Source organism: Hemicordylus capensis, chromosome 2 (genome assembly GCF_027244095.1).
Source record: "Hemicordylus capensis ecotype Gifberg chromosome 2, rHemCap1.1.pri, whole genome shotgun sequence".
NCBI classification, from domain to species: Eukaryota; Metazoa; Chordata; class Lepidosauria; order Squamata; family Cordylidae; genus Hemicordylus; species Hemicordylus capensis.
The window spans coordinates 132247958-132260569 of record NC_069658.1 but is presented as its reverse complement, the minus strand read 5'-3'; the positions used below and the strand labels follow the sequence as shown (position 1 = coordinate 132260569).

The window sequence follows — 12612 nt, the reverse complement described above, 5'->3', positions numbered from 1 at the left end:
CACTACACCTTAAAGGGCCGGAGCGTCTAAACACAGCTAACAATTCTTCCATGGGCCTACTGTGCAGGTGCGGAAGACCCAGTTGTGAGTGACCATGGATCCCCATAGAGATCATAAGTTACAGGTGAGCAACCTGTTTGTCTTTGGATAAAGGCAAACTTACATTTTCTTGTTTGTCCTTCTTTGCCCTGGCAAGTTTCTTTGCTATTTTCATGTGTGCCGTCTAAAGCAGCACGGGAATTATTTACTTGGCCCACTCATGAGCAGATGCCCTGTAGGACTCCAGCCCACCATTTCAGATGGCAGGCTGCAGTCCTTCCTTGCAAGCAAATCTGCTTCGGAAGGACTGAAGTCTGCCCCTCCCTCTCTTCCCATTTGCAAGGAAGGGCCATGTGAAATGGCAAACTGGAATCTATTTATACCAGTGTAACTACATGAGGCGGTAGGTTCTAGGCCATAGATTATCAGGATGAAGTGTGGACAACCCCAGTTGTCCCCAGGGCTTACCTCAGGAAAAAGAGGTGACATTATGCAGGACAAATAGTCAGAAGAGGAATGCTTTTAGGTTCATCCTCTTCTGTTACTGGTGCTTTCAACATGAGGAGGGGAGGGGATCAAGCTGCTTGGACAAAGGCAAACTTCCATTTTCTCTGTGGAAAAATGTCTGTGCTACATGTGCATACAATTGATATCTGGATCCTGAAAATTAGTTCAACTATGAATACAGTGGCTGATATCCAGACGAATGCTACACAAGTGCAAACGCTGTGCTAGTGCAAAGCTGTTTCAAGATCTGGTTCTGCTGATTCAGGCGCATGGGTTCTAGACTAGTGCTGTGCTAGCGCAACAGGATGTGCAACCTATGGCACACCTCCTGCTGGGAAATGCCCACATCCTGTTCTGCGGTCCTCATTATGCAAACACAACACTTGCACGAGTGGACCAAGAGCACATAGAATTGCACAACGATGAGAATCCATGCAGCTATGCAGCCTTCTTGCATGTGCATAACTTTATTCATTGGGCTAACACAGCATTAGTCTGGACATCAGCCCCTGTCTTCAGGAATTATCCAAAAGTCCTTGCCTTTGAAGTTGGAACAAAATTAGACATTACCATCAACAGATCATCTTGAAAACATAACAAATCTAATACCGTACTACTTTTTTTTCCCCAGGCAGAGAAATGCTTGCTTACATTTCCATGCATAAACCCTCTTGTGGCTCAAGTCATGTTAAAGAAAAGTTCTTCATTGGAGTGGCTGCTGTCAACAACTTTTGACAAACTTCAGGAACTTTTGCCTGAAGTGCCAGAAAGGATTTTAAAGGTCAGAGATATAAAAGCATGCCTCATATATGTGTGTGTGTTTTCTCCTTGCACGTGTGCAAAGAACAATTTAAATAATGTTTAAACAGAAGCATGAACAAAATCATTGCTGAGGGAGGGTAGGATGCTTCCTTGTTTGAAGGAGGCAATGATTAGACCACTACTTAAGAAGCCTTCTCTAGATCCCTCAGTGATGGATAGTTATAGGCCGGTCTCCAATCTCCCATGGTTGGGCAAGGTGATTGAGAGAGTGATAGCTAACCACTTCCAGGCAGTTTTGGAGGAAACCGATTATCTAGATCAATTTCAAACTGGCTTTAGAGTGGGCTATGGGGCTGAGTCTGCCTTGGTTGGCCTGATGGATGACCTTTACCAGGGAATCGACAGAGAGAGTGTGATTCTGCTGGCTCTTTTGGATCTCTCAGCAGCGTTCTATACCATGATAGACCATGGTATCCTTCTGGACCATGGTATCCTTCTGGATTGCTTGAGGGAATTGGGGATAGGAGGCACTGCTTTGCAGTGGTTCCGCTCTTGCCTCTCAGGCAGATTCCAGATGGTGGAGCTTGGTGATGGTTCCTCTTCAAAACAAGAGCTATTATATAGAGTCCCTCAGGGCTCCATTCTGTCACTAATGCTTTTTTAACATTTACATGAAACTGCTGGATGAGGTCATCAGGAGATTTGGTGCAGGGTGTTATCAGTATACTGATAACACCCAAATCTATTTCTCCTTATCATCAGTCATCATCATCATCATCATCAGGAAATGGCATTCACTCCCTAAATGCCTGCCTATGGGCGGTAATGGGCTGGATGAGGGATAATAAATTTTGAGGGATGAGTTAGATCTTCCTGTGCTTGGGAGTATTCTTGGATCCAGGCCTCACCATGGTATCTCAGGTGGAAGCTATGGCCAGGAGTGCTTTCTATCAATTGCAGCTGATTCGACAGCTGTGTCCATTCCTTGAAAAGAACGGCCTCAAAACAGTTGTGCTTCAGCTGGTAAGGCTGAAGGCTCCAGGCTCGACTACTGCAATGCACTCTACGTCGGGCTGCCTTTGTACGTAGTTTGGAAACTTTAGTTAGTTCAAAATGCAGCAGCCAGACTGGTTTCTGGGGTAACCCAGAGAGACCATATTATACCTGTTTTAAAACAGTTGCACTGGCTGCCAATATGTTTCCAGGCAAAATACAAAGTGCTGGTTATTACCTTTAAAGCCCTAAATGGCTTGGGTCCGTGCTGCCTTAGAGAGCGCCTTTTTCTGTATGTTCCCCATCGCATGTTGAGGTCATCTGGATAGGTCTGGCTCCAGTTACCACCAGTACATCTGGTGGCGACTCGGAACTGGGCCTTTTTTGTAGCTGCTTCTGGCCTATGGAATACACTCCCGGCAGATATCCATGGTTTAGTCTCGCTGTCAGCCTTTAAGAAAGACCTAAAAACTTACTTGTTTGGTCTGGCCTTCCAAAGTTTTTAAATTGTGTTTTAAAGTATTTTAAATGGTTTTATATTGTTTTGAGCATTGTGTTTTAAATTATGTTTGGTTTTGTGTCTTTTTAAACTTCTTGTACACTGCCCAGAGACTTCGGATGGGGTGATTTATAAATTTAATAAATAAATTTTAAAAATTGCGTGTAGTGTTCTTGGACATTGACTCTAATCATGTGTATATATAATTGGAGGGTGCCTAGCACTAATGTAGTTGCAAATGCCTCCACTGCAAAGCAAACAAGTTATGTCTATTCTATTATGCTATGTATCCTTTGCAATCCCATTGTAAAAAGTTGTTTAGTACTGTAGTTCTACATATCGGGGGCACAGGCTTGTACTGATATAGACCCAGTTCTCACATTGTTACCATGACAGATTCCATCTCCACAATTACTTCAGTGTCTGATGTGGAGGTATCCAGCGACTCCTCTTATGTGGTTAGGTTGGATCAGTTCCAGTTTGTGACTCCTGAGGATGTGGACAAGCTGATTGGAGCTGTGCGGCCCACCACCTGTCCTCTTGACCCTTGCCCAACATGGCTTATACTGTCTGGCAGGGGGGTTGTATTAGAAGGCCTGGTAGAGATTATAAATGCCTCTCTGAGGGAAGGTAGAATGCCTCCTAGTTTTAAGGAGGCAATTATTAGACCGCTTCTGAAGAAGCCTACCTTGGATCCCTCAGAGCTGAGTAACTACAAGCCCGTCTCCAACCGTCCGTAGCTGGGCAAAGTAATTGAGAGGGTGGTGGCCTCCCAGCTCCAGACAGTCTTGGAGGAAACTGATTATCTAGACCCATTTCAAACTGGCTTTCAGGCTGGCTATGGGGTGGAGACTGCCTTGGTCGGCCTGATGGATGATCTCCAACTGGGAATTGACTGAGGAAGTTTGACTTTGTTGGTCCTTTTGGACCTCTCAGCGGCTTTTGATACTATTGACCATAGTATCCTTCTGGAGTGTCTTGAGGGGGTTGGGAGTGAGAGGCACTGCTTTGCCGTGGATCCGCGCCTACCTCTCGGGCAGGTTCCAGATGGTGTCCCTTGGAGACTGCTGTTCTTCAAAATCTGTACTTTTGTATGGTGTCCCTCAGGGCTCCGTATTGTCTCCAATGTTGTTTAACATCTACATGAAACCGCTGGGAGAGATCATCAGGAGATTTAGTGCAGGGTGCTATGAGTATGCTGATGACACCCAAATCTATTTCTCCATGTCAGCACCATCAGGAGAGGGCATAACCTCCCTAAATGCCTGCCTGGAGGTGGTAATGGGCTGGATGAGGGATAACAAACTGAGACTGAATCCAGATAAGACGGAGTTACTCATTGTGTGGGGTCAAAACCCGAGAGACTATTTTGATCTGCCTGCCTTATCTTGTTGTAAAGCACCCAGAGATGTAAGTTTTGGGTGATATAAAAATATGTTAAATAAATAAAAATAATAAATAAACTTAGTTGCAACTGAAAAGCTGCTTGAACATGGTGTGGGCCCCACACCATATTAGTGATGTCCGAAATGTCTCCTTAAATATTATGGTGTGAAATATCTCATATCTCCTCTAAATACCAGTTGCAGGGGAGCAACATCAAGAGAGAGGGCATGCCCTCACCTCTTCCTTGTGGGCTTCTCAGGGGCATCTGGTGGGCCACTTTGTGAAATAGGATGCTGGACTGGATGGGCCCTGGGCAGCAGGGCTGTTCTTAAGTTCTTATGATTTGCCTTAAGGACATTGAGTAGCATCCAGAGTGAGACACACATGAGTGAAATGCTTCAGCTCATGCATGAGGAGTGGGATGGAGTAATTTTCACTAATCCCCATTTCCATCTACAGCGTCCTGTGCCCACCAAAAATATGACCCTGAGTGTCCCGCAACCCTTGGAAATATTTTTGGCAAGCATAAAGGGCTGCAGAGGGAAGGGAGGGGTTAGTAAAAATTGTTCCTCTCCCCATGTGCAAACGAAAGCTTTCCATTTGTGCATGTCTTACTCTGGATGCTCCCCATTGTTATACTGAGTTGCAGACATTTCCCCTGTAGTGTGGCTTTTCAATAGCAACCACACCACAGGGATAACGTGATACTTACGCCATAGTTTCCCCAAATACTTTGAAGAGTCCTACCATCATCCAGCCCCTTTTTCTCCTATGCAATGCTATACAGCATTTGCCACTGATAGCTGCAGCCAGTACAGTGCCCTTCATAAAATCCTGTTAATCAATCTTAACGTAATTAGTTGGCCAGCACAGTGTCCAGTATACTATTACAAGCATTTATTTGACAGCCTGTAATATTTTAGGGTCTATAGCTTTAACTATTACTATATTTCCCCCTTGTTATAGCAATCACTCTTTGGGTGCTTTATGCACATCCAAGTTTACTTATTCACTACTACTTAACAGATATATTGGAGCACTATAGAATTGCCTGTCATTCTACATTTGGATGAACTTGTGTCTGTTTTTCTTTTCTCTTTACATTTCAGCACTTTAGCAATATCACATCAATGTACACCTTAAATCCTTCAACTGAATCAAAACCTTCAGAAGAAACAGTGCCACTTCATACTAACATGAACACTGCCACCAGCTTCTGCTCTCAAGTTCCTTTTTCTGAGGTTTTGCTCTCCAGTTCTCAAGAACACAGTCCACATGATCAATATTCAAGATGTTTTAATAAAGAAGAGTACAGCATGCCTTGTTCCCCGAGTTACTACCAGCATGAGTCTCATGCTCCTCTGAAACCAAATGCAAGGCGCATATTAATGGCATCTCCAGTATCTTATCAAGCAGATGCCTGTTCCTTTCAAGAAAGAGATCATAATACAGAGATAGAGGGCCAACATTGTCTCCCATTTCTGAAACATTTGGAAACAGAGAGAAGAGCATCTTCATCCCTCCCAACACTGAACAATTTGGGGGAATCTACCCTTAGTAATTTTGTAACCAAAATGCCACCTCTGGGATACAATGAAGGTGACACTAACTTTTATCTTGAAAATTGCCCACAAAATGGAACATGCCTTTCAAAAGTAACAAGAGGACCAAAGCTGGATGTCCCAGTCCTGATGATGAACCCAACCTATATCGATAAACAAATTTTACATGGGGTGGAAAAGCACCCTCCTGTGAAACAGTGTAACTCTAGCCAAGATTCCACATATTCTTGGTACCTTGTGTCTAACAGAGAAGACTTTCCATTCCTAGATAGTTTTCTAGGAGAATTTGGCAGGACAGCATATGGCAGGACAGCATATAGCAGTCCAGAATTTCAGTTTGAGGAGAGGTTCTGGGATGACAAACCATGCACACAGAAAATGGCTTTATCTCCAAGTTTCTACAAAGAAGGGTCCAATCCAGATAGATTATTTAGGATAGCTGGAGAATATAAAAGACCAAATTTCTTATCGTCTAATCAAAGAGAACAAAATGTTTCAGCAGGTATAGTAAAAGCACAAAGCAAACTGCTGAAGTTTGTTTTCTGACAAAGTGAAAAATACTGAAGATGACATGCTAGTGCTTATTTACTTTGTTCTAATCAGGAGAGTGGCTGTCATAATGAGGAAAATTGCCTAACTTGTCCTTTAATGGGACTAATTTGAGTAATCTTCCTCATGTCAGCCAACAATTCTACCTCAGTCTACTAATTGGATTGACTGGGGAATATTTTTGTATTTTGAAATTTGGAATAAATTATAACTTTTTAAGATGTAAGAAAAAACCATTCAGCTCTTAGATTTCATAGTAACATGTTAACCTAGACCTTGTCCTTCTGCACTCAGAATTTTAACTCTCTGAAGCATTGGCCTTATTTGTCATCATGCGTGACTGTATAAGATATAAACAACAAGGAGAGTTGGGTTCATTTCTCACTAATGCCATAGGGCACCGTATTTTATCTTTCAAAGTAATGCCTGTTATTGTCCAGTAGCATTCAGATGTTTTCAGGCCAATGGGCAGTCCATTTGGTAAATAGGGGATTTGGTCATGATCCTGCTTTGGCGCCAGTTTCCAGTTTGCTGCTTCAGGTACTGCCAGGCTATAAAAGGAAAACCAGAACGGAACAGGAGGAAAATTAATTGTTGCTCATATTGTCAAACCGAAGGGAATTGAGGTAATTATAAGTGAGCTGTAAACAATTCTGCCACTATTCCTCATGGGTTAAAGTCGGGATCTGAAAAATAGCCAGATATTAATTAGTTCTTAAATAATTAAAGATAGCCCAATTCTAAAGACAGGGCCTTAAGAGTGGCATTCTTGTTGCCTCTTCATTTGTTCCTTACTGCCCTGGGCATGTAAATCTTATCATGTTCCTTATATATACACACCTGCCTCTTCCTTACAGAACTGCAAGTTCCTTCTTAAATGGTTTCCCCCGGAAACAGCACTAAGGTTATGCTACTGTATATGTAGGAAAGAACTTGGTAGAAACCTTTTATTGATGTGAGCAGCAACAGGCTAATTAATGGTCTGGAAACACCTGATGTTGTACAACGGATGAAACTAAATAGGTGTGGGTACAATCATGCTTGGATTAGAGACCACTGATGTGGCCAGTGCACCCACATAATCTGCCTTGAGTTTTGTAAGGAAGTGTGGGATACAAGAAAGAAGCAGTACAGTGTTAAAGCCCTTAAGTACATGGGCACAGGATTAAATTAGACCGCCAAACTAGACAATGGAGATGTGTGAATACCTCTCCATAGTTTGAACATTTTTGAATAACAATGTGCACATATGATTTTCCAACAGGGACACACAGCTTAGGAGGCATTTTCAGTGGGGAAATGACACAGGGGGGAAGTATTAGCCTTGTCATTGTCATCCCCAATGCTACGGTCCTGATCAGTGTTCCTTCTAAGGCTGCACTTACGTGTGTGCTCACATGTATTTTGATGTCCACTCCGTTCATTTTTTATCCCACTCAGGTTTAATCAGGAAGATCCCATTTTGAATGCAGTGCATGCACACTGCCTTGATACTGCCTACCAGAACAAAACTTATTCGGCACACAGATTAAAAAGATTACAGAGAACCCTGGTCTTATCTGGGTCAAGGCCTCCATGGCTGCAACCATTTCAAGATGACAGATACATTCACACCTCATTATTATATCTGTTTTGGCCCTAAGATGCATGCTGTAACTTTTGTCTCCATTTTACACTCACAAGATACATTCAAATAATCTTGGCTTTAACAAGCAGTTCATTTTTTTAAGGTGGCAGTTTAGGGCACAATCTAGCCAGCACCAAGCACTTTAATGTATTCAGTGGGAGAATTAAGTAGGTGCTCAATTATCTTAAATTGAAATTAGTGGGACTCAAAACGTGTTTGATACCTAAGATTTTAATAAAGCCTGCACATTGTTCTAATTATTGCATAGGATTCGTAAGCTAATTGGCACAATTGTGGAGTGCTTACTAGATAATCACTCATTTTTACATTTTATTTTCCTTCAGCAGGTTTAGAATTCACACAAATACCACAGCTTAAAAAAAGACGTCTAACATTTGAAAAAGATCCTGGGAGAAGTGATGGGCAAACACGTCTTAAATTCTTTTAAAGGAAATGGCAAGTGAACCCTTCTGTTCCAATATGACAGTTTCAAAAAGAGCAATTTTAAAATGATTGATTTTGTACTCACTCATTTTTAACACCGTTAGGCTTTTCTTATCTGTTAGCAAAAGTGTTTGTGCATGCTTAGTTTGTTGTCAAGATTTTAGGAAATAGATTGATCTGAAAAAATACATGTTGATGCAACTATCAAAATAAATCAAAGCCCTGCTGTTTAATTATGTAGCATCTCAATAATTTGTTCATGTCATCAATATCAAAGGACCTGTATTTTCAGGTCCTTTGAGGCATGTGGAATTTGGAAGGTCCATTTAGACACAAGTCACTAAAATCAGTTAAGGTATCATTTGATGGTCTAGTTTTCAGTGCAAGACTAACAAGGCTAGAACTTGCTGCTTCAGCAAATCAATGGTCAGAACGCAGCCTCCTACTGCAACTGCTCAGTCTTGCAGGCAGTTACACCAATATGGAGTCTAGCTGTCAGAACCCTGTTTCAGTTTCTTACACTTAAACAGTTACACACATACTTATCCCCTTAAAAGGATATAAGGCATTCTTAAGTACCTAGAATGTGGCACTTTGAGTGATATAGTACACAAAGGGAGCAGATAAAGCATCTCCAAGGATGGGAGGTGTTTATAGTTTATTAATGGGAAGTGATCTGTAGGTAATACAGAGCCTGCACTGGAACCAAAAAGTGATGGTTACTGGTAGGAAACAACTTCAAGTACCCCATAGTTGGACCACAGAAATTGAAAGAAATTGAAAATACACAATTTGCAAGTGCCTTAGGATGGTCTTACGCTACCAGTAATTGATCCCAAATTAGATGAGTCACTTGTGAGAGTCTGCTGCCCCTGTCTTTCTAATTGCACGGAACAGACTCCTAGGGATGGAGGGAATCCAGGACTGTTGAACTTTTAAACAAGGCAAAGAGAAAATGGGTGTGGTTACTAGATTTAATTATAACATCAGATACATCCCTAAAATACTGTGGACTTCAAAAGAGCACATATAGAACATTCACTGTTTGGGGCCCATTTTTGTGGTCTGTGACCTAACAATTTTCCACTTCCACAGATTGGGCGATGTTCATAATAGAAACTTGCAAAACTGCTGATCTCAGAAATCTGCTATTTTGAACCGAGAGATATAGCTCTGCAAAAATCTAATTATAACCAGCCACAGTGTGGGAGGACGTTTAGCTTGCATTGTTTCTGATCCTTTTCATTTGTTTCACCCTCACTATATATGTATCAAAACTATAGCCCAAACCTGTGAAGAGGTGTATTAAGGCAAAATGTCTGAAAATATAGAAGATAAAGAGCTTATGTCAGAGAGATTTTCAAAACCTATAATGGCTAACTTTGGCATGTCTCCATGCCAAAGCGTACTGCTTCTAAAATTTACTTGCTGTCAAAACATATACTGTAACTTGCTCTTAAAAGCAGTCACAAAAACAAAACAATTTGGCTTTTCTTTCTGTCGTCTCCTATGCCAAATGCAATGATGCTCTTATTCAACAGTCTTGTTTTCCATTCCTGCAAAATTATGAGACAGCAAAAACATTATCTTTTTGAGAGATGTGAATACGTTAAGTTGTCCCCAAGAAGGGTTTTTACCCCAAACACATAAAGCTACAGCATTACTTCATAACTGTTTCCTAGCGGCTATTGCGGTGCTCTCTTCTCATTTCACTTGTGGGTGCTGCCCTCCATTTTTCTTCTCTGAACATACAGCTAAGCAGGACTAGAGAAAGCTAAGGATATTACAAAGTAGGGCAGCAACTAAAACTGGGCCCAATTTGTCCAAGAATAGCTGTGTGAGAGGAGAATGAACAAAGCCATTTTTATTAGCATGTGGCAATATTTTTATTTGATTTATATCAAATAATATAATAATAATAAAATAATCCTTGCTCAATAGAGCAAGGATCATGCTCCAAGTTTCATAGCTGTACTAGAAGCTGAAAAGAGGTACCGTATTTTATGGACTATAAGACGCTACGGACTATAAGATGCACCTTAATTTTAATCCAGTTTTTCAGAGTTTTCGAGCTTGTCACACATTTCTTGCCGAGGAAGCCAAAGAGGCTTTCGGTCTCTTGAGGGGTGAGCAGCAGCGAGCCCACGTTGGTGACCCGCGGCGGCGGGGGCTGCTGCTGGTTGTTGCTCATCGCAGCCGCCAGCAGGGCCCGCCCGGGACCTCCTTCTCCACCTCCTCTTGTGCCTCCGGTGGCTCCTGTGGGCTGGTGCTCGCCTGCGCGGGCTTGTCTCTGGGTCGGGCCCCACGTCCCCTCAGAGGGCGGCGGCGCAGCAGCCTCCCTCACTGCAGCAGCATCGGAGCAGCAACCGGAGGGAGCCCGGGGAGGGGGGCAGCAGGCGGGCTGACTAGGCTGCTCCTGGCAGGCCCCGGCAGGCCCCGGCGAGAGACAAAGGGAGGTGGAAAGTGAATCCTCCCTGCTTGCCCTTCCTCTTCCTCTTCCTTCTCCTCCCCCTCTCTTTCCCGACAAGCCCTAAACTCTACCGCATCCTCAGAAGGACCCCCAAGCATGCCCAGGACCACCGCGTCCCCCCCAGGTGAAGGGCCATCCACTGCGACACTCCCCACTGCGGGAGCGGGCGCCTCGAAGGGCCGTGGCGGCGCGTGCGGGCATGCACAGCGACGGCCGCCATTTTGAATCAGAGTATAAGACGCACCTGAATTTGGGCAGATATTTTTTGAGGAAAAAAGTGCGTCTTATACGCCGTAAAATACGGTAACAAGGGATATTTTGGGCAATAAAAGAGTTAGGTAAAGGGGACGTTTGTTGCAGGTGGAGACTGGAGACTTTTCCCACTAGACTCTGAACCAGGGATACACAAACTTTGACACTCCCAACTGTTGAACAACTTTCATCATTCCCTAGTCACAAATAATTTGTCTGACATCATTGGGAGTGCCGAAAATTGCATGTCCCGCTCTAAACTCTGTTGATGTGTAAAGGCAGGACTGTATTAACCATCCTGCAATATACCAAGGGTTTCTGATGTCGAGGAATGCAAATATTGTTGGAGTGCAACTCCCATTATTGCCAGCCACAATTGCCTTTGGATAACGGGAATGGTAGTCCAACAGCATCTGGGGATCCAGATTTGGGAACCTCTGCAAGATACAACACAGCCACAAAGCAACATGAGGCAGTTGCCATTAAGAGCTATAGAGAGAGATAGAAAGCTCTAACTCACAGGACCAAAGATGTGAAGGCCTGGAAATCTATTTCTCCTTGTCATCAACATCAAGAAATGGTGTTAGCCCCTTAAATGCCTGCTTACAGGCAGTAATGGGCTGGAATAAACTGGAATTCAATAATAAACTGAAGCTGAATCCAAGCAGATGCTCATTGTTGGGGGTCGTAATCTGCAAGATGGGATGAGGTTACACTCTCTCAGAAAGAACAGGTTCGTAGCTTGGGAATGCTCTTGGACCCGAGTCTCACCCTGGTACCTCAGGTTGAGGCTATGGCCAGGAGCACTTTTTACCAGCTGCAATTGATTCAATAACTCTGCCCAGTCCTTGAGAATGACCTGAAAACAGTGGATACCAGCTGGTAACATCCAGGTTGGACTACAACAATGCACTCTATATGTAGGGCTGCCTTTGTACGTAGGTCGGAAACTTTAGTTAGTTCAAAATGCAGCAGCCAGGTTGGTCTCTGGGGTATCGTGGAGAGCCCACATTATGCCTGTTCTTAAACAGTTGCACTGGATGCCGATATGTTTCCGAGCAAAGTACAAAGTGCTGGTTATTACCTTTAAAGCCCTGAATGGCTTAGGTCTGGGTTACCTGAGAGAGCACCTTTCTCTACAAGATCCCCACCACTCATTGAGATCATCAGGAGGGGTCTATCTTCGGGTGCCACTAGTACATCTGGTCACCCCTAGGTTGTGGAACACGCTTCTCATGGGTATGAGGATTACCTTCCTTAGGGGCCTTCAGGAGAGTCTTGAAGACCCATCTTTTCAGCCCGGCTTTTGATATCTATTTTTTTTTTAAACTGATACTGAATATAAACAAATCACCTTGGGTATTTTTATGATTCAACAGAGCAACCTTCCTTGTTTCTACTATGCAAGCATATTAGCAAATCAAATTGCTTATCTGACCTTCTAAAAATAGCACTTAGGGGGTGTAATTAACAATGATGTAATCTTATACATCAGAAGAAAGCCGATTCCTTTGTTTTGCAT

The 12612-nt window shown here is 43.0% G+C and overlaps 1 protein-coding gene across 13 annotated transcripts in view; it reads left to right on the top strand.

Annotated features, from left to right (window-relative positions):
• SHOC1 (shortage in chiasmata 1) overlaps window positions 1-8601 on the top strand; it is a 91853-nt gene extending 83252 nt beyond the window's left edge. For 12 of the 13 annotated variants that reach the window (XM_053301036.1, XM_053301035.1, XM_053301034.1 and 9 more), the window contains 3 exons: window positions 1178-1327; window positions 5296-6250; window positions 8269-8601. In XM_053301036.1, the coding sequence (XP_053157011.1) occupies window positions 1178-1327; window positions 5296-6250; window positions 8269-8372 (1209 nt within the window). In that variant the 3' untranslated portion in view covers window positions 8373-8601. The remainder of the gene's footprint in view (window positions 1-1177; window positions 1328-5295; window positions 6251-8268) is intronic. The other variant, XM_053301040.1, reaches the window with a different exon arrangement.
• Window positions 8602-12612: the final 4011 nt, after the last annotated feature.